This window comes from Periplaneta americana, chromosome 12 (assembly GCF_040183065.1).
Source record: "Periplaneta americana isolate PAMFEO1 chromosome 12, P.americana_PAMFEO1_priV1, whole genome shotgun sequence".
Taxonomy (NCBI): Eukaryota; Metazoa; Arthropoda; class Insecta; order Blattodea; family Blattidae; genus Periplaneta; species Periplaneta americana.
Genome location: NC_091128.1, coordinates 68,357,440 through 68,384,140, shown reverse-complemented (window position 1 = coordinate 68,384,140; position 26,701 = coordinate 68,357,440). Strand labels below are relative to the sequence as shown.

Here is a 26,701-nt window from a genome sequence, read left to right as displayed (position 1 = left end):
CCGGCGCCGGAGCGAATTTTTCTCCTCAAATATTAATTGTCAATATTACAGATATTATTCTGTAGGACAAATTAATAAATCTATAATATTCTTCTTGTTTTTGCCATCGACTCCACATACTTATGAGTTGTGATATACCAAAATCTTTAGCAATGCTAGACTGCGATTTTCCCTTCTTCAAAGAGTTGAAAACAGCTTGTCTCACATCCACAGAGCATTCCTTTTGTTTTGGCATGCTTGCAATGGTGTGTACAAATAAACAAGCACTGTCTAAATACTTACCACCAATATTTAATGTATACCATGCCACCAAATCAAACCACAAAATACTTATGAGCTACTGGAATATACATTTATATTGTTATTCTATGAACTTGCTTGTTTCCTAGATAAGTAATCACAGCAACATGACGCTACTCATAGAATAACACAGCTGTGTGCTTTGCATTATTATAACTGCATGCAAACAGTACTGACAATATAAAACCTTAACTACAAAATACTTTTGAGCGCTAACTGTACGAACTTATATTTTTTACCATTTATAAACTACTGTTTTGAAAAAAAAATGCCTCTAATTTATGACCCCCAATGTATGTGTACCAGAGCCACCTTCAGTTACAAGCTGGAGCATGCGTACATTTGGCAATGCTGAGCGGAGGCGAAATAAGCCACAATGTTTGACATTATAGCGCTTTGGTTTCGTTGTAACGAGTACATTTTCGACATTAATTTATAACAAAAGGAAGTGGATATGATCAAGATTCAGTGTGTTGATGTATGTAATTTATTACGGAATCCGAAATAGTAATTTATTTGAGTTTCAGAATACTGCAAAGTACTTGCATACAGCCACTTAAAATAACTTTAAAAAATTAAAAGCATACGTGTCTTTTATTGATAGTACAAAGAAAAACAAATAAATATTTAAAGAAATGTTACTTGTACCAAAAATAAATAAAATACCCTATTCCAATCAATTAACCATTATGTAGCTAGTAAATTGACAATGTTTGCCGATTTATGTTGTTTCAACTCTAATGTGAAAGGTCGAGGATATCATATACATTTTAATGTCATGTGATTATCTGTCGTGGTTTTCTATAAATATTTCAGATGCCTAGGAAGCCATTTTAGTTTCAACGTGGCCAGTCACCGTAATAATACTGTTATCCTGAATTATTGGTTATAAACTTTTTAAAATATAATTTTAAATAAATATAACTACAAAAAAGAAGCAAAGAATATAAACTATGCAAGTAAAATAAAAATATAAACAGAGGAAACAACTGACATATTATAATAAAGTATGAGGGTGCAAATACAGTTAGGCCAAATATAAAGATCTATGAAAAAATGCAGAAACATGCCTTTAATATAATACATAACAAAACACATCATTATCTATTAAGTACGTGTCAATTAGTGTAAGCTCAGTGAGCTTTAAATCCTCTAAATACGAAGTGAAAAGAAACATGTTTATAACTAATTTATTACAAAAAAACAATATTAATAAACAAACCTTGAAACCCAACAAAGCGAGTGTGTGCATCTACAAATTATAGGTAATTCTGAGGAATAGCAGGCATTCAGAATCTTCAACAAAACTGCAACATTTATGGGATCACAAAACAGCTGTTTACAATGAACTTGAAAATGAATGGCATAACAATTTGGCTAGAACAACAATTCTTTAATATCTAGAAAAATTGTCAATTACTTTGTCATCATTAACCGTAAAAATTTCCAAAGACTGCTACCATTTTATTTTCATTTATTGTCTTGCTTTTATCGCCAATATGCACTTAGTTTATAATACATAAACAATGGACGTTTGGTATGACTGCAAACATGATTTCATCAACACACACTTGTTATAACATTCATTTACATTGAAAATCGACATTAACATAAACACGTGCTACAAATCGTAGACCTCCGCTTGACAGTTAATTACAGTGTTGCCGACCTAATGCTCTGGCTTTATATATAGATGGCTGTGATGTGTACATAACAAAGAGAAATGCGTTAGTATATCAATTTATCACTATGGAAAATAAAGGGCGCCATGAATTAAATAATCAAAGACAAAAGCTAATCAAAATCAAATGAATAATGGTTATTTCATGATCATGGCGAATCTTACAGAAAGAGAACAAAATGAAATACTGATAATGATTGACTATGGAGACAGAAAGAGGGCCTAAAAAGAATCTAGTGGTTAGTGCCTTATTTAGTGAAATGCATACAGAAGAAACATTATTCATTCTGTGTTATCTAACATTTTTATTCACCCGCCATATGTGAGCTTTCAATCTCATCAAATTTGATTCAGAAGATTGCTACTTGCAATCTTTGCTTCAGGTAATTGCTTCTCCCCTCTCCCAATGCCACCAATTGTCTTTCGACATTTCTGGTCTTCCCTTTTGGCAGTACTTTATATATAACCCACTTCAGAGGTTGGGGTGCCTGAAAGGCAGAGTTACATTGTCCCAATGACATGGTAGGATGATCATGTAGATTATGTAGCACCAAACTTTATCTAAATTCCAGACCATGGACGAACACAAGAACAGTTCCTTTTAAGAAAAAATCCCTGTACTCTAACTAGGAATCAAACCCGGGACTTAATGAGCTGTGGCCAGAAACTCTGACCACTAGACCATGTTGCTGGTCAACATAAACATTCAAAAAGTTCAGTCATGCCATTTAAGAGCACTGCATCTATATGTCGGTATTTTCAGGAGATTTCGGAGGAGGAAGGCCGGTGGGAAGACCACATAACAGATGGGAAGATGGTGTATGTCAGGATGCACTACAAATCTTCAAAATCCGGAATTGGAGAGTCGCAGCACAGGATTGACAAGTTTGGTGGAGTCCAACTGGGGAGGCCATGACCTGAAAATGGGCAGACGCGCCATAGAAGAAGAAGCATCTATATGTCTAAGTAAAATCGAATTTGAAGAACAAGAAAAAGAAATAGCATAAATATAGCACAAGTTATTTTTAAATTTGTACAAGTCTTCGAATTCTTTTTACAGGGAAATTCTTTCCAAATACTACTGGATTTCAGAAAATGCATTCCTAAGCAAGAGTTTTCTCCCCACTGGAACATCTGTGGCATCAGTTGATATTAGGAGAGAGAATTAAAAAATATACGATTTGTATAAACATCTGAATGTAGGCCTCCATATGCATATGTACAGGCCAGTTTGCATAAATTTATGTGTGTGTAAATGGTAATTTACAGTCAAACACAACTACAGTTGTAATACAGAGAATCACAGTTACCAGTATGTTTGCACGAATGTACAAATAACTCAGTCAGTGTAAGAAAATATTTACACATTATTTTGTTACTCTTTCTAAATTACTAAAAATTACTAATGTTTTTCGAATAATCAGACGTTTTCTCTCCTTCTAAAGGAATGAAAAATAAAAAAGATAAATATCTGCTCAGGGAAAATAAAAATATTTTGCTGTCAGACTAAACTTTGAAAAAGCTAGATTTCATGGGATAAAAGCTAAATTGGCGACAATACTTTCAAGTTTACAACTTTTTGACAGGCCATGTAAGTGAAAGTAACTATGAGTATTCAACACTGTCTGTGAAGAAGATCTACTTCCCTGTAGTTAGACACTGATGTTATACCAAATTATTAGATGTAACACCAATTAGTAGGCATAATTTATTATAACTATTAAATGAGCTGATTACCGTAAGCCCTTGTGCCATAAGTTCCTCTGGTACAAGCTCAGGACGGAATTGTGCAGGTGTGATCCAAGGCCATCTTGTATTGACAGGGAGCAGAGTCACAATAATATCGCCATTTGCTGTAACAACAAAGAAATAACAACTGTATGTACAGTCTGTTACACAAACTGTTATTTCTTGCTTCAATTCTCACTATCATCATCTATTGTAATTTCACATCAGATGTTAGAATCTTACTGAATAATGGACTGCAATTGTCATCAAGTTATTTACTTAAAACAATACGAATATAGTAACTCCCTAACTTACGTAATAATCTACATACATATATTCTAGTTTATGTACATTCTTGTCATCAGTGCCAACTTTTAAATAAGTATCTAGTGTATTTTTAACCACTTCATACCTGGTTGTATAAAATTTAACATTTCAGAACATAAATGCAACATTTTTAAATTTATAATTCTTATTAATCACATTTTTTTTTTTTTTGTAAAAATAAATATAAACTTATTTTTCAGATCCTATAGTTACCTTTGAGAAAGATTTTGTGTCTTCAAAATAACTGGAGATGAGCCTAATTTAATTCTGGAAAAGAATCTAACCAACAGCTTGAAACCAGCCAAAATGTATTTCTTCCAGAAGCAAATTAACACTATAAATGTGTTTATTTATGGCACAGGTTACACCACCATCCCAAATGACATGGAATGTGTGACCTACAAGCAGAGTTCTAAATAAAACATTACATTTTCCCATAATCATCGAGTGAAGTGTTTTGTTTCAAAGTCTGAATTTTCTGATTGCATTTTCGCCAGAGCATTAACACAATAAATTCGAACTATGCAATTTTTTGCGGACATGTAACCTACCCCTTCTGACTTTAAATTATCTGTTTACAAATTTTGCTACGCAATGAAGAGTACAAGGAAAGAACGAGCTTCAGCCACTTTTTTTCTTTTTTTTCAAAAATAAGTTATGTAGGCCTATGTTGTGTGGAGTAGAATTCCATGCACTTTAATCCTATGAATGAAACACCGTGATAATATTAAGAGTCTAAATGCTATGACAGATTTTAGATTTGGCATACAAAGAGAGAATATACTAAAGGCAGACTTTAAACCGCTCTCCTGAACAATTTGCTAAAGTGAACAAAGCTCGTCTTTTCCCTGCATCCTTCAATTTCATTGCTTTAGCATTTTAAGAACAACTCTCAAGCATCACACTTCAGTTGGTTACCTACTAAATAAAAGGAAATATACATAGGCTATGTGCATAATATATTAATTTTATATTCTACACCAACAAACAGTTTATAATTCTAGAGGAAAAACCCCTCTATGGATTTTAGAAGTCTTGAGCATATATAATTATTCTATATTAAATTTCAATCATTTATATGCGTAGATTGTTCCACGAAGACTATGGTTTTACATGTTTTGAATTTTTAAAGTTTTATGTAGTTTTGAATGACAGCGTAATGTTATGTTTGTTGGTTAGTTTAGCTTAGTTTTGCTTGGGTTAGTTAAGAAGAATAAAGTACACAAGATTTGCTGGATGATATGGCATTGTTAGCAGAAGAAGAGGTGATACTAAGGGATATGCTAGTGAAGCTAAATGACAGCTGTGATGGGATGAAGATAAAAGCAAACAAGACAAAGACGGGTGTTGGAAGAAAAATAAAGGAGGTAAACATGCAAATACTAAATGAGGCAGTAGAGCAAGTGAACAGCTTCAAATACTTAGGGTGTACTTACTATAAGCAGTAACATGAGCTGCTCCCAGGTACCGTACTCAAATGAGGACAGCAAAGGCAAAGGAAGTTTTTAATAGAAAAAGCAGTATCTTCTACGGACCTCAGAAAATGAACTAAGAAAGAGACTAGTGAAGTGCTTTGTGTGGAGTGTGGCATTTTATGGGTCAGAAACATGTCCGACATTACAATGAAGTGAAGAGAAGTTACTAGAAGCATTTGAAATGTGGATATGGAGAAGGATGGAACATGTGAAATGAACAGACAGAATAAGAAATGAAGCTATGTTGAAAAGAGTTGATGAAAAAAAAAATGATGCTGAAACCGATTAGGAGGAGAAAAAGGAATTGGTTGAGTCACTGGCTGAGAAGAAATTGCCTACTAAAGGATGCACTGGAAGGAATGGTGAATGGGAGAAGAGATCAGGCAGAAGATGGTATCAGATGATAGACGACATTAAGATATATGGATTATATACAGAGACTAAGAGGAAGGCAGAATATAGGAAAGACTGGAGAATGCTGGGTTTGCAGTAAAAGTTAAAGTTAGTATGTATACCTTATTTTATTTCAAGGAGTGCAGTTCGGTGGCTCTTTTGAACACCCATTTACAGATTTATGACTTTCTACACAACAGCTCTGACAATTCCATCCTGTCCCCTAGTCCCAACATTGCACAGTTGTCACAATCCTGATGACCTTCGAAATTATGCAGTGAAACTGACGGGATTCTTGGAATTCGGAAACAATGCGGCAACTCTGCCTCCACGTGGATTTGACGGGCACCTGTCAATTCTTCTGAACGAGGGTTGTGATTGGTTACTAACAAGAGAAGACAAGATTTCCGTCATAGTAAGGAAGACATTTATTTATGACAACCAATTAGTAGGTGGCAGTAGAAGGTCTGTCGGCAAAGTCCTTTCTATGAAACTGCACTCCATGAAAAAAAATAAAGTATAGTTAAAGTTAGGTTAATTTAGGTTGTGATAGGTTATACTTATTAGGTTACAGTCGAAATGTGTTTCCTTAATTTTTTTTGTGTTACCTTTCGAAAATCGAGCATAAAATCGTCGTTTGTGAAAAAAGTTCGAAAATCGTGGAGTGGTTGTCCTCCAGAATTACCACAGTTTCCTATACAACACACCAAACATTATAGGTAGGTGGTTGTAAGAGGATGGGGGAAAAGGAGACAGGTAGTCTGTGAAGGAAAGAAAACATTGCTGTTTGAATGGGCAGTGGTGGATTGCTATCTGAATAGGTTAAATGGGGAGATACCTAAATAACATGAGTCCGAGAAATGTGACAAAGAGTGGGTTTCATAAGGGGATAGCTATAGAGAGAAGACCGAGAACTCTGACAAGATTAGAGTTGGTCAGATGAGGTGATAGGTAGTTAACTTAGTGTCACTAATGTAAATGAGTACCAGTATTTCTCTATACAAGATCACTACCAAAGGAAGGCATGATTTATTTGCCTACATTTTTTTTTATTTATTTATTTAACCTGGTAGAGATAAGGCCATCAGGCCTTCTCTTCCCCTCTACCAGCGGATTACAACTACAATATTCAGAATACAATTACAATTACAATTAATATTAAATTTACAAATACAATAAAAATCAAAGTTTATTGTAAAAGTTAAGAAGAGAGAAGCATTTCTTTTATTGATTAAGTAAAAATTAAACCTACTCTATGCAGTAAGAAAATGCTTAATAAGCTTGCTTTTAAACGCTACTAAATTCCGACAGTCTCTGATGTCACTGGGTAGGGTATTCCACAAGCGTGAGAGCGAGCTTGTGTATGATGATGAATACGATGATGTCTTATTGTTCGTATGGCTAGTATGCGGCTATTTTGCGTGCATGTGAAGAGATTATGATATGATGACAGGTAACTGAAACGGGAGGCAAGATAGGTAGGTGTAGAAGTGTGAAGGACTTGAAAAAGGAGAACAAGAGAATGAAAATTTCTACGTTTGTTAGGGTACGGCCACACGAGCTACATTTGTAGCAAGTTTTCTGCGACAAATGTAGCTGGAATTATAGGCAGCATTGAGTTAAATGGAAGCGGCCACACGGAGCAGTAAATGTAGCAAGTTTGGCGCATCCCAAGGTCGTGTCACAACTCGAATGGGTCCGGGTCCATTTTTTCTGAGACATTTACTGCTGTTGGGTGGCCACACATAGCAACATAGGTGGCTACACGTGCAGCTACATTTGTAGCAAGTTTTCTGCGACAAATGTAGCTGGAATTATAGACCCCATTGAGTTAAATGGAAGCGGCCACACGGAGCAGTAAATGTAGCAAGTTTTGCGCCGTCTGACATGTTAGGTCTATTCATGACCACCTTAAACGAATTAACACTGTTGTTAGTTACTGGGAATTTCTTATTATGAAATCCATATTTTTAAACTTTAAATTTATATTAATATTTATTTCCGCTTTACTAATTCCCAGAGGAGACTCAGTGAGTCAAAGAATATACATGTCAAAAGACTTTTATCTACTAACTGACAATAAATAAAGAATAAATATCATGCAAAAGAAAACAAAAAAATTGTAATAAAAGTACAAACAACCGTGTAAAATGAATGGTTATGCTTTAATTTTTTAAGAACGAGACAGAAAGCAAAAATCAAATGTCATGTAAAGGACACACAGATTAATACCGGTACTTTAAAAAGAGTGAAATAACAAATCAAAGTTATTCATTTTACAGTAGAGAATTACAATAATTTAGCGCAATGTAAATTTACAAATGCGTATGGATACACGCGTAAGCTAATTTTAAATATTTATTTTCTTAATCTTACTCCTGTTTTTTGTTACTTCACCAGAAGGAAAAGTAAATATCGCCACTAAGTTCCTTTCTGGTAATTGAATTTGCAGCCAGGCATACAACACCTTGGCATTTTATTCAGGCCTAATGTATTTAAAAATAAAACAAGTGACACTGATGAGCGCAGTCAAATTTGTCTCTCGAATTAGCTATAAGATATCGCAATTTGTACCACCCCGCTTATCTTTTAGCATTAAAATTTTCTTTTGTTGGTAAAAAACTTTATGAGACATTAAACTGTAACATACCCTAAGATTCACCTTTCAGTTTCCCCCTCCCCCGAAATTTAATAATCTGAGAAACGTGATCTATCATGTTTAAGAGAACGTAAACTCTGTTTTCTATTGGATAAAATGTAGGCCTACAATGGGAGAAAGGCATTCTCAAATTTGAAGAAAACCCGTTTTTCTAATGGTTGAAATTCTCAGTATGTATACGTAATCATAACAACAGAATTAACTTGTGTTTATGAGGGACTGAAGTAGAGAGGGAGATTGACTTTTAGATGGGAAATTATTATCATGACAGATTTATAACAATACGATGCCAATATATATAACATATTTTGTTACTAACAATACGGTGCCAATAAATATTGCTTTGCTTATGTATAGTCAAGCTGAGTTGCCCTATTTTTTAACTCTCTTCAAATTATCTTTCTTTAAAAAGTACATACATTTTTCTTCTTTCAATTTCGACCTAAAGAATTCTTCAATAATAAAATATAGTTCTAGCAAACCCTTCACAGCAATTTTGTTAGGTAAAAAAACGTACAATTCTTTTTCAGGCAGACCTCACAAATCAGTATTGTTTATAAAGGCATTTCCACTTTGAGTTGTATTTTGGGATATAAGGGTGAAGTTTAAATTGCCGCAAGGTCCAATAAGCATTCTGCAAAACCAAGAAAAAGAGAACTTTCATGATAGCTGTGTTTACTTATACTCTTTTCAAAATACCGTTCTTTGAGAGTACACATTTTTTTTCTTTCATTTTCGACCAAAGGTTCCCTTCAATAATAAAATCTATACAATAGCGTTCCAGTAAACCCTTCACAGTGACTTCATTTGGTTAAAAAAAAAAAAAAAACAATTATTTTACAAGACAGATCTCTCAAATATGTTACAAACAGATTGCCTCTTTGAGTTGTATTTTGGGTCATGTTTAAAACTCCTTTTTACTTCGAAATGCTTCAGAAATTCGTATATTGACAGGGGAAGAGCATGTCTAATCTGTCGCACAATCCCAATGACCCTTCTACAGAACCACGAGAAATTAGGTCTTCATACAGCCTTTCAGCAAACCCTTCACCCACACCGTACTTCCGATTGTTACTGACAAACAATATTGCCTGTTGTAAAATCGACGCCGGAATAAAAGTTAACTTTATGGCACTGCTATAAATTTTCTTCTCATGTGCATTAAAATTGTGTGTCACCGTAATAATGTACACTAACAACACATTGAAAAGCGACTTTGGCTTCATAATCCATCTCGAAGAAAGTTTCCATTACATTACTGCTGAGTGCTGCAAAACGCAAAAGAACTAGCTACAAATGTCGCTATGTGTGGCATGTCATGTGGCCACATGTAGCGACATTTAATGCAGAAACTAGCAGTAATTGTAGTACCCGTGTGGCCACCAATTTTGCGACAATTACGGCAGCTACATTTGTAGCAGAAAACTTGCTACAAATGTAGCTCATGTGGCCGTACCCTTAAGCCGTAGCCAGTTTAGAGTTTGGAAGGATGGGGTAATGTGGTCAGCGCGACAGACATCGCATATGAAGCGAACACAAGAATTATGAACACATTGTAATTTTTGCGACTGGTTGACATTGAGGTCAGTCAGTAGAAAATCACAATAATCGAAGTGGGGCATTACTAGTGTTTCCACTAGTATTTTCTTGCGTGATAGCGGAAGGAATTTTCGAATGCTGTTTAAGGAATGTAGTATGGAAAGCACTTTTTTGGTAATATGGGTTACTTGGTTATTCCAGTTTAAATGCGTATGAAAGTAAACTCCAAGGTTTTTAACACAGGAAGCAAAAGGGATTATTGCGTCGTTTAACTTGACTGGAAGAGCAGGAGTAATATTGCATAATAGACATTGATGTCCCACTAGGATTGCTTGTGATTTTCTTGCATTGAGAGTCAAACCAAACTTTCTGGCCCATGCAGATATAGATTCAAGGTCCTCGTTAAGATTTTGTATTGTGTCATTGAGTGAGTCAGGGGTTGTATGGATATAGATTTGTAAATCGTCTGCGTAGAGGTGATGCTTACAGTGCTGTAGAGTCGAGAGGATGTCATTTACGTAAATAGTGAACAGTAGTGGTGATAGAACAGATCCCTGTGGGATTCCAGAATCAACGATACGCCATGAGGAAGTTCGACTTCCAATGTAGACACACTGCTGACGTTCGCTGAGATAAGAGGAGAACCAAGAAACTGTGCTTTCTGATAGTTGGAGTGATCGTAATTTTCTCGTCAGTAAGTCGATATTTACAGTGTCAAATGCTTTACTGAAGTCTAGTAGTGTCAGTATTGTAATTTTACATTCTGTCCATAGCTTTTCGGATGTCTTCTGTTACTTAGTGCAGTCACTGTACTGTGTCAAGTCCTAAAACCTGACTAATATGTGTCCAAGAGTTCATATCTGTTTAGGTAGTCGATGAGTTGTCTGTGTACTATCCTCTCTAACACCTTCGATAAGGTAGATAGAATACTAATAGGTCGATAGTCGTTGGGGGTAGTTGGCGTTTTAACTTTGGGTATAGGGCCTCTAGTTGAGTTATAAGTATCGACAACAAAAGAAAAATTGAGGGCAAAGCCGATTTGAGATTGAAAATCCACTACTAGTACTTCGTCTTAAATTTTCTTACGCACATAACCTCATGTAGGCTAGCATCCTGAGCACCCCATGTTTGCAACTGAATAACCCTTGAAATGCATTCTCTCCAAATGTACATTGCAGCACTGCTAACAAATGAATTTATTTCACAGTCCTTTGAAGAATTCCCTTGGACCTTAAATACATTTATACGAATAGCAGTGCAATCAATTCAAACATTTTCCACTGAAAATTTGCTTTACTCGAAAATTAGGGGCTAGAAAATATTGCGAATAGGACGCATGTTTCTATGACATTTTTTCCGATTAATACACACACACCTAAACTGGGCTCTAACCTTAGAGGCAGCGGCATTTCCCCTAAGGTTAGAGCCCAGTTTAGGTGTGTGTATATTAATAGAAAATTAGGGGCTAGAAAATATTGAGAATAAGACGCATGTTTCTATGACATTTTTTCCGATTAATACACACACACCTAAACTGGGCTCTAACCTTAGGCGAAATGCCGCTGCCCCTGTTCGGAAGCGCGCCCGAGATGCGTCCCAGTTTGATGTTTCCCTTATCAGACTAGCTGAAAATCCACTACTATGACAGTAGATCAAACAGAATTTAATGTAGCCCTTTAGACTACTGATAAGAGTAACGGATAACGATATTTCTGAGCTTACCAAAACCTTGTCTGATGACAGAATTGCCAAGAGTTGAGATTCTTGAACTCGGTACAGGTCGACCATTATTTGTCTCCCTCAGATCCACATTTCGCATGCCAATTCGAGAATCTTGCGGTTTATTAGTTGCAGCAGTCGCGTTTGTATCAGATTGTTGCTGGTCCTCTCCTAGAGAACGACTCAAACTGCTGCGATCTAGATTGAGATGTACTGATTCTGTGTTTATAACCGCACCACTGTACTGCTGAGGGCTGTTGGAACTGGGTGACAATGATTTACTAAGTGATACATCTGGCTTTTCTGGGGACACTGAACGACTAGCATTTCGGTTCACGCTTATATGCACAGTTTCTGGATTAATAACTGCTCCACTGTAATCATCTGCAGCCAATATTGCCGCAGCTATTGGCTGTGCTTGAGTTGTCGCAGATTCCTTAGATTGTGTAATGTTCTTAACACTGTCATCCTCTTCGAAACGAACCCAACTACTTGACTGATTTCCATCGCCTCTCACAGAATCTTCGGGTGCCGTAGTTGAGGTCATAATTGTAATCTAAAATTACAAATAAGTATAATCATATTAGAATTCCTACTGAATTTGTCAGGCATGAGTTTACAGCTTGTTTACTGATTGTGGTACTAAATACATTATTATGTAAGTAAATACCAATGTAAGATATTTAACTTCTAATTTATTCCTTACCTGGCATGCATTTGACTTTTCGGGCCCTTGCTTATAACTCAAATTTCTTAACAAAATTGTTTTCACCTGTTAGATACAACTAAATCACCTGTTTTTCTTGTTACCCAACTGCTCCCGTTATCGTTGCAAGCATAGTTTTCGTAACAGAGGGCGGTTGCAGGTGTTTCGTCCACGAGTTAAGGTGTGTCCTGTAGCTTCAATATTCTCCCAACCATATTATTTGCATCTATGATCACGTTCACCGGTTCACGTAATATTATTCAGAACAACCAACTATTAAAAATTCACGATATGTTGGCGACACTGATAGCAGACGATAAATTGCGTCTTTTAAACATGTCAATTTTCGCAAGACATTTTGGTGAACGTGTATTTAAAATAGTACGTATTTTCGGTAATGATCTTAGAAAATACACACCTTTCTCTGAAATAAATGCAGTTAATCGTAACAATGTAACAACTTTAAATCTACGATATAATCCTCTTCGCAATTACCAGAGCAGCATAACCTCATACAAAGTTACCCACAGCGAACAAAATGACTTTTTTCTAAAAAGTAGCTCATTATTTTTGTCAGCAGGAATTCTGAGCTTCTTCGGTCTGGAAAAAGATGACGAAAAGGAATCCGAATTGATAACAACCATTAAAAGGGGTGTTCTTCTTACACAGGTAATTACTTCCCCGCGAAAAATACGTAAAATCAAGTTATTTTGTAAATAGGTATAATGGATAAAACTAGGGCTGAGTTGCTTCTCGTGATTTCGAAAGTGAAAATTAGCCATTATAGTACGCACTGTAGCGTGCTTGTTTAAAGCGTCACGTCTGGACTAGAGTTACGGAATGAGCACTGGTTCGAGTCCACATGGATTCATGAAATTCCGTTCAGTGTATGGGACCAGTGCCCACGAGTCATGATTTTGGTAAGGTATGATAAGTAGCACAATCCGGTTCATAGCTGTAACAGTTAGGAGGATCATCGTGGTAACTACACGATACTCCCCTTCCCTCCCCATGCTGGTTGAATGATTATTCACATCTGCTGAGGCATATGAACATGAGGCCTGCAGTTGGTTAATCGGCCTAGTCTTTGAATATTATGTATGGCCACCAGCTTACTTCAAACAGTAGGCGTATTTACTTGCGGATCCAGAGCTACACTCAGACGTGGATTCAATTCCCACTTGGACTGACTACACCAATTTTATCGACGCTGAATAACTTGTACAATACTTAATACAGCGTTGTTAAATAACCAAGTAAAAATATTATGTCAATATGTGTCACTTCCATATAATCAGTCAAAACTGTTACATACAAAAACATGGGTGCAGGCAGATTATTTAGTCCTGACAGCTCAGCGACGCGAAAGAAGGGAAGTAATAGGAGTGGGGAGAGTTCCAGAGTAGAGACGAGGGCGAGCGGTCATTAAAGGAATGCAGTACAGCTTAATTGTACAGCAAACATACCGCTCTACCGCACGCATGACATCCGATCACTTCGAAGACAATCAAGTGAATAACCCAAATACCCCTTGGCATAACTAAATGGACTCGCCTGACTCAGGCACACATCTCCAGCGACTGTCAGGACTAAATAATCGTACTGTATATGTAAAAGGAATGAATGCACATAGAGGGCAGTTAATTTTATTTTATTTCTACACTAAGTATGCATAATATGTAATGGTAGTACTATTTGCTCACAACAGTATTAATGTTATTCATATTCTATGTTGCAGAAAGAAGAATTTAAAAAAGCTGAACAAATGTTCCATCTTGCTTTAAAGTTGGCTCAAGAGCAACAAAATTACGATGGCATTACTTTCATCTATGATATGCTGGCAAATCTGGCTTATGATCAAGAAGAATATCAAAAAGCTGAAAAACTGTTTGTGAGTGTAATTCAACGTTTGTTGTCTACAGGAGTATCCACTACAGATAACAAAGTTATTCACATAAGTCTCAAGTTGGCAAATATTTACAAGATCCAAAAAGATTTCAGGTACATATACACAGTTTTTGAAACATTAAGTCTTAAGTTGGCAAATATTTACAAGATCCAAAAAGATTTTAGGTATATATATATACAGTTTCTGAAACGTTATGAAAATATTCTCCAACCCATGACCATGACTTAATTCTGAGCAGCTACATTCATTGACAAGACTTGAGAGAAAAAAAAAAAAAAAAAAAAAGAGGTATTGCTGAGCATTTGAGGTGAATGATAAAATTAACATAACTTACGTTTAATAAGAGTCGTGAAAGAAGTTCTCTTGATTAGTTAAGGATAGGTTACTTTTTCTTCTTCACCTCTTTGGAAGAAACGAGACTGGGACACAGTATGAAGACTTCTCCTTACAAATAACTCACTTTCATATTATAATCTATTATTTGCTTTATATATATATATTACATTCCCTCCATGCTGGACATATTGGCGCACTTTTATCCAACAACTGAGCATCAGCTTTTCAATACAAAGACCAGACTCACATCTAGAAGAGTCCTTTCAGAATTTGCCTGCTGGACAAAAATGGCAATGTGAAAGACTTTTTGGGAGTTTATTATTTCCCTTTCCATAATCTCTCCTTAACACTAAACAATAAATTTAATCTTAAAAAAAAAGTCTTCTTACACGAAATGTATTACTAGTACCTTTTTGTTGCACAGAGTTTAAATGTGCACTCAGATTTTGCGTATCTTCCACAACTTTTACAAAATTGAGGTGCTGCAGATAAGACAAAGAATCTTGTTTGTGAGTTCACGCCTAATATTCGCAATGCCTCAATTGTTTCACTAGCATTGTTTCCCAACAAGTTCATTAACTTTAGTGTGGATACTCACGGTCAGTTCTGATTTGATGCAAATTGATGGCAAAAGTGTTTTATACCTATCAGTCAGTGGTTTCGAAGATGCTGCTGTAATTTTACAGAAATGGTTGACCAAAGGCATTATTTGTCTTTTACTGTTACGTACTACAAAAAGTGTAGAGTACCTACTAAACACGTGGTTTTACTTTCTGGCACTTAATTCCTTTCACAAAATAACATAGAAGTTTTTCCTGTTCCACATAGTCATGAATAGATGTTAGGTATCTGTGTAGATACCTGAGTGATTGCTAAATACACTGTATCACTTTTACAACTTTCGATCATCTAACTTTGATTGCTATTGTGTGATAAACTTCCAAGGTATGGCATTCTTGATGTCATGCATTTATTCCTATGAATAAGAAAATATAGAATTGATCATTTTTTGTTCATTATATTATTCACAAATTCACGAAATAATAATATCAGTAGCAATATTAGTAATAAAATCAACATTAAAGCTAGTAATAAACAGTATACATGAAATAAATAAATCAATGAATACATATGAAACTTACCAGGATTTTGTAGACCTTGAAGTGTTAACTGAACAAAAAATCTTCCTCGGCTTATAGTGAAAATATCACTCACGACAACTTGAAATTTTACTCAATAATCTAATACTAATGGCAATGGTCGCTGATTGAGAGAAAGTTTCATACCTGACATGCTGCTGTAAATAAGCCCTATTTGTAATCAAAGTAATGGGATTTTCACGATTCAAAAGCAATTTAGCATATTGATAAAGGTCAGAAACCCAGCTAGAAGAAGGAGGGAACCTCTATCTGTTATGATAAACCAATTAAATACACTCTTTAGAAAAACAGAAAAAAAAATCATATAACGACCAATGCTGATTAAAAAGAATTTTTATGTTTCACGTTGAAACTTGTCTTATCCTTTGCCATTTATGTTAAATGTTTTGGAATTTTATCATTCTCTAAGCTCTCGACATATTTCCAAGTCAATCATTAGAATAAAAATTTGTTGCATTTTTAATTCTGGAATTATCTAAATTCTATTTATAGTTCACAACTGAATATCGAGTGATTCTTGTGATACCGGTACCTTATCATTGCTGTTGTCAAAATCGTATCTTCTAATGTTTTGCAGATCTTAAATAAGAGTATATTTTTGTACTGAGAAGGATTTAAATACAGAATTTAAAATGCTTGAAATCTTTACGAATATTGGTATTTTTTACGTCTCTTTTTCATCATATGATATTTCACAGTCTAAATTAATTCACTTGCTCATTAACTGAACCATCTTTCTCATGTGTACTTCTAATTAAAATTCTGAAGCGTAACTGTGTTAAAGACATCAAAACTCAAACTTACTATTCTGTTACTTTCTTCTATTTGCAGAAAAGCAGAAGAGGGTTTCAAATTTTGTAAGAACCATCTCCAAGCTAGCGTTGAAAGTGGAAAAAAAGATGAAGATACAGTGTTACTATGGGCAATGGCCTTGGATGGCTATGCAAGGTTTTTGGTAGATGCAGCTCGTCTACCAGAAGCATTTATTTGTTTTCAGAAGGCTTATGACTTATGTGTGGAAATAAATGGGGAAGAAAACGAGGAAATTGTTGTATTGTTAAATGATCTTGGAACAATTTGTTTCATTCAGAATGACTTAGATAAAGCAGTGTCTTTCTTGAAACAAGCCATTGCCATCGGAAACAAACTTCCAGATATGAAAGACTTCAGTTCGGTTTTGCTGAACCTTGGAACAGTCTATATGAAAAAGGGAATGGTAGAGGAAGCCAAGCAATCTTATGAAGCAGCATGGAAAAATGCTAAACAACACAAAAATAGTGAAGTCCTCAAAGAAGTCAGCTCATGTATGGATGAATTGCACCATGCAAAAACTGGATAGCAACAGTTTACATTGTAGCACACAGTAATTTTAATTGAAATCATTGTATTAATATGAAAAGGTCATACAAATTCGTGTGTCTATGATATATAATTATTTAATTTTTTATAAAGTGTTGTAGTGTCTATGAATTTATATATTAATTCATTGTAAGAAATATTTGTTAATAATTATATACAATGTTTATAACAACATAAACTGAAATTAATGTACATACTTAAGTGACTCTATACAATTTAAAAAGATAAAATCATCTGTAATTATTTTATGGGCTGTAATTTAAATCGAATGTATTATATTTAATGTACAAATATATCTCAAGTAAAACATCGAGTCTGAGGTCACACAACATAACTTTATTCCATCATAATCACGAAACTTCTGATGGCTTCCGTCCCATTAGCAGGAAGTAATTGTATTGAATCTCTAATTCTGTTTCCATTGGAGAAGTGGTAACACCAATTTCATTCATTATTCTGTTAAAAAAAAAAAGACTCATTAGAATGTATTATTCTTGATGACAGAAAAAGCAATGGTGGAGATAGGCCTAAGACTTGGGACTTTTTCCATTAGTACTGATAAATATAGGTGTGCACGACATAACAAAGGTGCACCGAACCCTTGGAACATTGTGAATTCCTGTATTCCCATCAGTAAAGGAGAAAGTCAAAGTATTACCTCTTCTAGACACAACAAAATTGGATATTGAATCCATTTGTTTTGAAAGGGCATCAGTCACTAATTTATATCATATAAAAATTAAGAAAATTAATAAAAAATTAAATCATTAATACATTACAAATTCTTCTCAAAATATCATGTACATTATTAAGAAACAGAAAAAAGTACAATAATTATTTTTTTTAACTTTTTTTTTTTCTCGAACCGACGTCAATTGACTAATGTCCTTTGAGAAAAAAGAGATTCAATTATGTCAACATTTAGTCCTGTTTTACCATGGTTGACATTAGTGTCTAGGTTTCTAGATTCAAACATCTGGCCGAGTAAGATGCATTTTTAATGGAGATAATATTCTTATCACCTCTAATAAAACAATGTACATTTAATTTCATCTCACTAAAAACAGTAGTCAAAACAACAGATCAGAAAAGAAAATGGCAACAAACTGAAATAGCACAGAATAAAATTTGGAAAAATGTAGAAATGTTATAAAATCGAAAATCAGAAAGGAAAACAAGAAAAGAAGCAATAGCAGCTTTTCGACGGGCATGACTCTCTAGCACAGCACTTACATAGATTCAGAATTTTAGATGCTGACAACTGTGCCTCATGTGGACTACCAAACTCCATAATGGATTTGAACACCTCAGTCAATGCACTGCACTGAATAATGTAAACAGAGATATAACAGCAATGTATTGAGGTGCTCAAAGGAGAATGGTTTAAATGCCACTAGTCTGATGCCATTGGAAACAAAGAAGAATAAGAAGGGTAAATCTGATAGGCCTATATCATAGATTTGTAGAATGCAATATATAGTTCATGAAAGAAAGGATTCCAGGCAAAATTCAAATTTGCTAATTAAATTCTCGCCCATCAGCTTATCATTGGAGTAAAATTATTCTGACTTACAAATGTACCCATTACAGAAATATAAATATTCACAATGCAACACCAGGGAATCAAGAAAACTATTCAGTTTACATGCTCATTATTATGCCCTTTTCTACTCTTTCTTTCTAATTTCTTTAAAATCGTATTAATTGTATGTTCCCAATCATATGTAGTACTGTATTAAAACTGAAATGATCCTTATCAGAAAACAATTCTTATTAATTTCTAGGGTTTTCTCTCTCCTACATACATGCAAGAGTGAGATAATCCTAGCCAGTGGCGATTATTCTATTAGAGCTCTTGAGCACGTGAATCCCCAGTAAAAATGCAGTAGAATATATATATATATAGATACACACACACAGGGTATATTATAGCAATAGAAAAAGAATGTCATAGAATGATTTGCTTCCGAGCGCTCTAAGAGAAAGAATAAACATTCTTGTACTGCAGCAGAAAGATTGCATTTGTCATCTACTATGACATGTCAGTGGGAGAAAGACTGGCCGACTCTTAGAAGCGAGATGGTGAGGATAGCTTCCCTATAAGCTACCATTGAGGACATGTCATTCGTGCCAAGGCATGCTGCGAGAATGGCTAGTAAAGTTAGCAAGTTGAAAAACTGCTGTTTTCTAACTTCTTGCTGGGAGTATGATTTCATGAAAGAAATACCTGGATTTGTGATTGTCAGGCGACTAATCATTTGTACTGTTTCCATGCTTGTTATTTGAGAAAGAAGGTGACAAACCTAATTGGGTAAAGCTTGGTGTCAGTGATACTGGCAAACTTAAGTCATAAAATAGATAAATATGAAAATGCGCAGTCACACCTTTATTCTCTCCTAGAGTTCAATATTTTAAGAAAGTGGACATTCACCCACAGCTAAATAGTGCTTATGGCCTGAACATAAAGATATATAAGAACAAATCTCGGAAAATCGTTATGTGGTTTCTAAAATTGTTGACTGCATTAAATTCTGCAGTACATTCGAACTAGCACTTTGGGGCCATGATTAAAGTGCAGATTCGAGCAATCCAGGTGTTTTTAAAGTCCTCCTCAACTTCTCGGCAGAGTTAGATGCTTCTTTAAGGGACTATATATATATATATATATATATTTTTTTTCCTTGGTTATTTAACGATGCTGTATCAACTACTGGATTAGTTAGTGTCGATGGAATTGGTGATTGATGGTATTTGGCGAGATTAGGCCGAGGATTCGCTATAGATTACCTGACATTCACCTTACATTTAGGGAAAACCTTGGAAAAATCACAGTCTGTTAATTAGCCCAAGCGGAAATTGAACCCACATCTGAGTGCAGCTCCAGATCAGTAGACAGGCGCCTTTGCTGACAGCTACATCGGTGGCTAGGAATCACCTTACCAATGCTACTGTCAGAATATGAGTGGCGCAATCGGTCTTCTGCAGTTAGTCATAGAAAACAACTTACAAAATACATTTTCAGAGACTTATAAGCTTTCACTCGTTACTACAATAATTTGATTTTTCCCTGTAGTAGTCTTCATATTTATTATTTAAATTCAGTGTCAGACCTTTTCAAAATGAATTTTATTTCCAGTATTTTGAAAATACTTGTCTTAAATTATTGGAAATTAAAAGTATGTAAGAAAAGGATAACATTTAAACAGTAGTTCTTTTCTTTCATTATTCATATACCATTCTGAACCCCAAATTTAATAACTCACGAACCACCTGGCAAAAATTAATGATGCTACATAACCCAGTTGTCGAAAAGCGTCGTTAAATAAGACAACAGACCTACCAAATACCATGGATATTAATAATATAATATATTGACTATTCTTAGTGTTTTGTATTTTGTTGCACAGTAGTGAATTACTGTATGTCACCAGGACAAAGTCTGATGGTAGTTATATACGAAATAAATCATGTATGCATACATATAGTTGAGCATTATTATAATATTCGTACTATATATCGATGACTGAGAAGTGATGCCTCGTAATCTGTAAATTTGCAGGTGAATAAAAAAAATGTTTTAAAAATTAATTTTTCTCACAGTAGACAAACTTTTTATATATGTTCCTGCTTTGCAAGATCTTTTACTAGAGGACAAAATACTAGTTAACTGTCCAATTTTGTGAACGTAATAATAATGTAGTTAAAATAAATGACCATTTTTGTAGGTACGAGTTATCACTACTTACAAGAAGCCATTGTCAGACCGATGTCACAGATCAAAGAGGGAATTTTTGAAGTGAAAGTACATTGAAAATAAAAATACCCATGCTTCAGCTTTCTCTCCCATAGGCCCCCGTTTGACCTGAAAAAATTATTGAAGTGGATGTAGATCCTTCTTCCATTGAAACCTAGTATAATGGCAATAAGCATTGCATCCCAGTCTTGAAGTTGCATAAATACAGGCAGCACTTTCCTTCGAAGGCTTTCACACTACACACCTGTAATCCACTCATACCATTTCCTGTGCATGCACTTTATACAAAGCAAGAGTGAAAGAATACTTTTCAAGTTATTGAATCGTTATACTACACTTCGTGACATGTAAGGCTGTCTTAACAATTCGCAATAAATACTGTTCGTGAAGCGTAAAAATGTATACTCATTAATATAATAATTAATATTATGTATATTAATGTGTTTGAATTCTACGTTTGTAATGTTACATAATGTGAACATGTTCATTAATAAGAGGCATAAAAGAATCACAAAATACAATACACTAGAAAATATGTCATTAATAGAGCAACCCACATTATGCTTTACTTTTTTGACATTTATGCTTTATCTTTTTTCAAATTATGCTTTATTTTAAATTTCTTTTAACATAAATAATACGTAATAATGTCTTTAATACCAATAAACTTAAGTCAGGTACTGTTTATGTATATCATCAAACTGAATTTTTTGTCACTAATGTTAGTTTGCAGGATAGGTATTAAGTTTATAAAAAAAATACACTGTAAGCAATCTAGTCATGAAATGGATGAAAATCTAGTCATCCTTGTCACTGTCACTCGCACTCTCCAGATGAACAACATCCTCTTGAAGTTGATTTTGATTAATTGCAAATTGTAAGTGAGACAGCAGATTTTCTTCTGTCAGACATGACCGTTTAGAGTTGAAAATCCAATTGAGAGTAGAAAAGCGTCTCTCAACTGAAGCAGTTGATGAAGGAATCATAATTGAATCGCTGATTGCAAAAACACCCCAAGTCACATTTTGGTGAAAAATGAGTTATTCACTGTAAACACTACCTCACATATAGATGCATCAGTCTGAGTAGAAAAACAACCAAAATGACAATAATAATACAGTGAAGAAGCGGAATCAATATTGCATTGAGTGTAAAAACACCCGAAGTGCTGGATTTCAGTTGTTTTTACAATCTACATGTAGCAGTTGACTCAACTGGAGAATAGCAATTTATTGTGCTTTATCACTGCCTTCATTGTAATTCAAGTCAAGTTGTTTGTATCTTCACAATGGAAGAGTTCAGTAGTTTATATTCCAAGAAAAGAGCAAAACATTCTTCGGAATATCGAAGAAATTTAATAAAAACAGGCCAGAATTCATGGTGAAGAACATATAAACCATAGTGGTAAGAAAGTCTCAAAAAAAGTAACTGGTGAAGGCTGTTTATGTGGGAAAGAGTGTTTTAAAAAAATTTGTGAAGATGACAGAATTGACTAGAGTGTGAGAGAGCTACTTCTTTTTTGCTCAGGTTCAAGATTAAAACCATACCTTGACAAGACTGAATGTAGCCCTGATGGTGTTATGAAGATTTGACATGACAGAACACTTCTATCCTATTCGAGGACATTCATTTTTGTCCCATGACAGGGTGTTTGGTGTAATAAAGAGAGCCCTCAAGAAAGTAGACAGACTCTACACAGTAAGAGAGTTTATGGAACTTGTGATGCATTGTAGTAATAAATTCACTGTCCATATAGTGGATGGACATGAAATAATAGACTTGAAGACATGGTGGCCCACTGTGTACAAGAAAACTTGCTTTTCTGTGGAGACTCCAACAAGAGATGTACCAAGGGCCAACAAGATCCAAATGAACATATCATTTCATCATTTTTGCTATAACATGTCAACACCAGGAGTTGCTGTGGCTAAGGAATTCATTCATGTCTTCAAAATCACAGCTTTTCCTTGAAAATAGATCCCAAGAGAAAACCAGAGCTACCAACAAAATAAGCCTACACAGATGGAAGAGTACCATTATGTGCAAAGAAACTGGGAGACATTAGAAAGTATGTTCAATATGTCCCTGATGATGAATCATCTTCTTTCTGCAGTGAAATACTGGCATGGCCAACAGCTGTTGTGTAACGTGTTAAAATACATAGAATGTATTTTGTTTAATATTAATTTTGTAGTGTGTGTATCCTAAGGTCTTTGAACAGAAAAAAAGTTTCTGTCAATGTTCAGTTGCTAACAAAATTCATATAATAAATTTAATAACAACATAATGTAAAAAGTGTAGTGTTAATACAATGGAAATGTTTACTAACCTATTTTCTTATGATTTCATTGAAATTTATTTATGATTTAAAGAATGTGGATATATATTTTTTTATCAAGTAGCAATTTTTTAGAACTGGTTGCAAAAATAACCTAACTCCACGTAAAATATATATATATATATATATATATATATATATATATATATTAAAAACCGAAGAAATCTTCTCAGGAACAGCTAATGTTGGATCTAAATTCTGAACTTCCTTCCAGAAATTTAGAGCAGGATGACATTCATTCATATATTCTGCCAATTTTTTACACGTTGCACCTGAACTTTGAACCATCTGAAGAACTGATGATAGAAGAAGCCAGACGACCTTTGTTACATCTTGATTATCTGATTCCAGAACCTGTATTTGATTGCAGAGTCCATCAAAAATGTTAGATATACTCTAGCTCTGAGTTGAAGTAAAAGTTTTTTTTTTATTTTCAACCAGTTGCTTTAAGTTTGTTATAGCAGCACCGCCTTCATCTTCCAAATCAATCCAATGTTTGATTGCATTGAAACTGATGCAATGATATTTTCCTGCCTTCAGCCATGTCCCCCAGCAAGTTATTACAGAAACTGGAGGTAGATGTTCCTGCTTCTTTTAGGCAGTCCAGCAATCTCTCCCTTCTGGCTAGAGTTTTTGCTAAAGCAGCCTTAACAGCTGCAATGAATTCATCAGCAATTTTTAGTGAAAATCTAATCTCTTCAGCACAAAGATGCAATAAGTGAGCCTAACATGTAGAATGTAAAAGCTGAAGTGCAACTCCAGCTAGTCGCCTGCCAACAGAAAGCAAATATGGTGCATTGTCTGAGATAAAAACAATAAAATTGCTTCTGTGAACACCAATAAGATCTAGTGTATTAAGTATTAAATTTACTATAACATTGGCATTGCAGTGTTCAACAATTTTGGTTTTTACAAGACGGGGTTTTTCATTCACAATACCCAGTGGAGCAACAAGAACACTCACCACCTTACGATTCTTTATATCTATTGTTTCATCAAACCACTAGATAGACAGAATTTCCCTTACATTTTGACTTACAAGGAGAGGACACACACTGTATGTCACCGAATGAAATAAGATTGTGTGAGATGAAAGTACAAGACATACTGTTTAAAGTCATACCTAGTATAGATGGCCAATGATCCCTCGTTTTGAAAATATTGGCTATTGTTTGTGACATACTTCCGTTAGGTGCCTAATAGGGAAGCATTAGACTGTGTAACAGCGTAGCTCATATGGTTGGATGCTGAGTTGTTATCCAGGCAACCTGAGTTCGAATCTTAACTGATCCTATATATTTTTTCTTTTAATAATGATTAATAGTGTGATCACAGTTATCTATTTACATATATCATATTTCTCAATGTATTGAATGCTTCATGTTTTAAACAAATTACTAATTAATTAACATTGTATTGTAAAGGATAAACAATGAAATACTGCTCACATAGGCAGTTAAGATATGTCACTGGTGTCTGTTCTGTTTCTGTAGCATCTATTCCACTTCATTTTGTACATGATTCATTATGATAAATGTCATAAAAACACACAAAATATACAAATTTCCTGCGCCATGCACAGCAAATAAAAGAAATTTGTCCACATTCACACACATTTTTCCGCACTTCTGCTGCGAAACAGACATCCTTCACGTTCACAAACACTTCTAGTTAGTTTATTAATTTTGATGCATATACCACGCATATTTCAACATGGCTTTGAATATAGGAGCTGAAAACTGAAAGTGAATTAAGGAGTGAATTTTGAGGGAATCCTTCCTTGAAGCAATTTATCGTCCAGTTTGTAAAAAGAAAGACTTATTTTACAAATATTTGATAAAAATCTTCTTCTGTCTAAAAAAAGATAAACATCATAGGGTTGGCATAATCCAGTACAGTTGGGTGGAATCACTTTAAGGCTGCAAGTTACTTCATTTTCTTCATTTGTAAATATTTCATCATACAAAGAAGGATTTACCTGCCCTCCCCACGAGTCCAGAATTAGAAGAAATGGCTGCTCTTTCACATATGTATTTATTACTTTCTCCAGGTATTGCTTATAGAGTTGAGATGTCAGCTTTTCTGATGAAGAACATGTTACACATATATTTCCGAATTTAGAAGTGAGTTCATCTACTTGACGTTCCACTCTTGGGCCAAATTGTCCTTTTGGTTCTTCCATGCACAAGAAAACTGATGGTACTAACTTTCCAGATCCTGTTAATGCATATTGTGCAGTGTAAGAATGTGTTACTTTGTTTATATCACCAACTGATACCTCAACTGTCTTTTCTCCCTTATGGGTTAGGGTTAATTTTACATTCACCCTATACTCACATCCTGTTTAATCTGTACTGATTACATAATCTAAATTATATTGTCTTATTGCTGAAGAACACTGACTGCTGAATTTTTCTGCTGAAGACATAATGCTTTCAGGTGTCCAGTTTCCACTTGTTTTCAAATATTTGGTCACTGCATGTTGTCGAATGTTATGACGCTTTTTTGAACTTCTTGACCCACGAGTTAGAAGCCACAAAATTAAAACTGTCGCACTTGTATCCCAGAGCTGCAGATGTTGCCCACTGCTGAATATCCCTAGTTGTAACGGGACGTTTGTCAGATCTGGCTTCACAGAATCTATCATATGTCCATACATCAACTGTTTCATATTTATCATACACAGTACCACCACCTGCAACTTATTTCTCCCACCGAGAAAGCTGACTTTTGCTACGTAAATGTTTACTTCCGTGTTTCCCTAATGTTTGTAGGTTCCAGTTTGGATGCAGGTGTGCAAGCTTCACTACTTTTGTTTTCGCAGTGATGGGCACGTATTTCATCTTGAATTTCTTCTTTGCAGATCCATATTCAGTTCCAGACGAAAATTCACTTGCACTAACTTCGTCACTGCAGCTGTCAATTGGGTAGCCATCATCTTCCTTATCGAGAAATAGTTCTGTAGATATAAATTCTCCATCTTCCACAACTTCGGTTATTGCTTTTGCCATACACTTCCCAAGTGCTAATGAATGCTTTGGTTGTCTTTTTAATTGGAAGTGCATAGTAGTCATCAATAATATTATCTTTCTGCAACAACTTCTTGCATACTTGAAAACCACTAGTTGCAATATGTTTGCTAATATGCCTGTCTTCTTTGTTACTGTAAGAAGGTTCTGCTTCTTCAGCCATTCTGCTAAAACTGTTAGAGCGTGGATAGATTGATTTACTTGACCAGAATGTTGTTATTACTCTTGGCCTTGAGGGTGCTGTTTGTATACACTATGCTGTAGGAAGCCGCAATTTGTTGGGGGCAGG

The 26,701-nt window shown here is 34.8% G+C and overlaps 3 protein-coding genes across 16 annotated transcripts in view; 1 reads left to right on the top strand and 2 right to left on the bottom strand.

Moving 5' to 3' along the window:
- LOC138710529 (transmembrane protein 268) overlaps nt 1-12,746 on the bottom strand; it is a 92,146-nt gene extending 79,400 nt beyond the window's left edge. For 3 of the 5 annotated variants that reach the window (XM_069841495.1, XM_069841494.1, XM_069841491.1), the window contains exons 1-3: nt 12,528-12,744; nt 11,825-12,377; nt 3,719-3,834 (exon numbers count right to left, since the gene is read on the bottom strand). In XM_069841495.1, coding sequence (XP_069697596.1) covers nt 3,719-3,834; nt 11,825-12,368 — 660 coding nt within the window. In that variant the 5' untranslated portion in view covers nt 12,369-12,377; nt 12,528-12,744. Of the gene's footprint in view, nt 1-3,718; nt 3,835-11,824; nt 12,378-12,527 lie in introns of all 5 variants that reach the window. The other 2 variants (XM_069841493.1, XM_069841492.1) reach the window with 2 other exon arrangements.
- Nucleotides 12,747-12,815: 69 nt separating this feature from the next.
- On the top strand, nt 12,816-17,604 carry LOC138710528 (tetratricopeptide repeat protein 19 homolog, mitochondrial-like). 3 transcript variants are annotated; one of them, XM_069841490.1, is made up of 4 exons: nt 12,826-12,908; nt 13,108-13,196; nt 14,266-14,528; nt 16,764-17,604. In XM_069841490.1, exons 3-4 carry the CDS (start codon nt 14,293-14,295, stop codon nt 17,269-17,271), a joined length of 744 nt encoding a protein of 247 aa, XP_069697591.1. In that variant the 5' UTR covers nt 12,826-12,908; nt 13,108-13,196; nt 14,266-14,292; the 3' UTR covers nt 17,272-17,604. The 3 variants fall into 3 exon arrangements, with proteins under 3 accessions (XP_069697589.1, XP_069697591.1, XP_069697590.1); XM_069841488.1 differs by having other exon boundaries at nt 12,816-13,196; XM_069841489.1 differs by lacking the exon at nt 13,108-13,196 and having other exon boundaries at nt 12,830-12,908.
- The window catches only part of LOC138710526 (glycerophosphocholine phosphodiesterase GPCPD1-like), a 279,131-nt gene continuing 269,707 nt past the window's right edge, over nt 17,278-26,701 (bottom strand). For all 8 annotated transcript variants that reach the window (XM_069841478.1, XM_069841485.1, XM_069841484.1 and 5 more), the window contains one exon: nt 17,278-17,747. In XM_069841478.1, the coding sequence (XP_069697579.1) occupies nt 17,642-17,747 (106 nt within the window). In that variant the 3' untranslated portion in view covers nt 17,278-17,641. The remainder of the gene's footprint in view (nt 17,748-26,701) is intronic.

Bases quoted from the DNA above. Each gene is read 5' to 3' on its own strand.
- LOC138710528 (XM_069841488.1), top strand. From the start codon at position 12,819: ATGTTGGCGACACTGATAGCAGACGATAAATTGCGTCTTTTAAACATG. The intron at 13,197-14,265 runs GTAATTACTTCC...TCTATGTTGCAG, and splicing joins GGGGTGTTCTTCTTACACAG to AAAGAAGAATTTAAAAAAGC. The intron at 14,529-16,763 runs GTACATATACAC...TTCTATTTGCAG, and splicing joins AAGATCCAAAAAGATTTCAG to AAAAGCAGAAGAGGGTTTCA.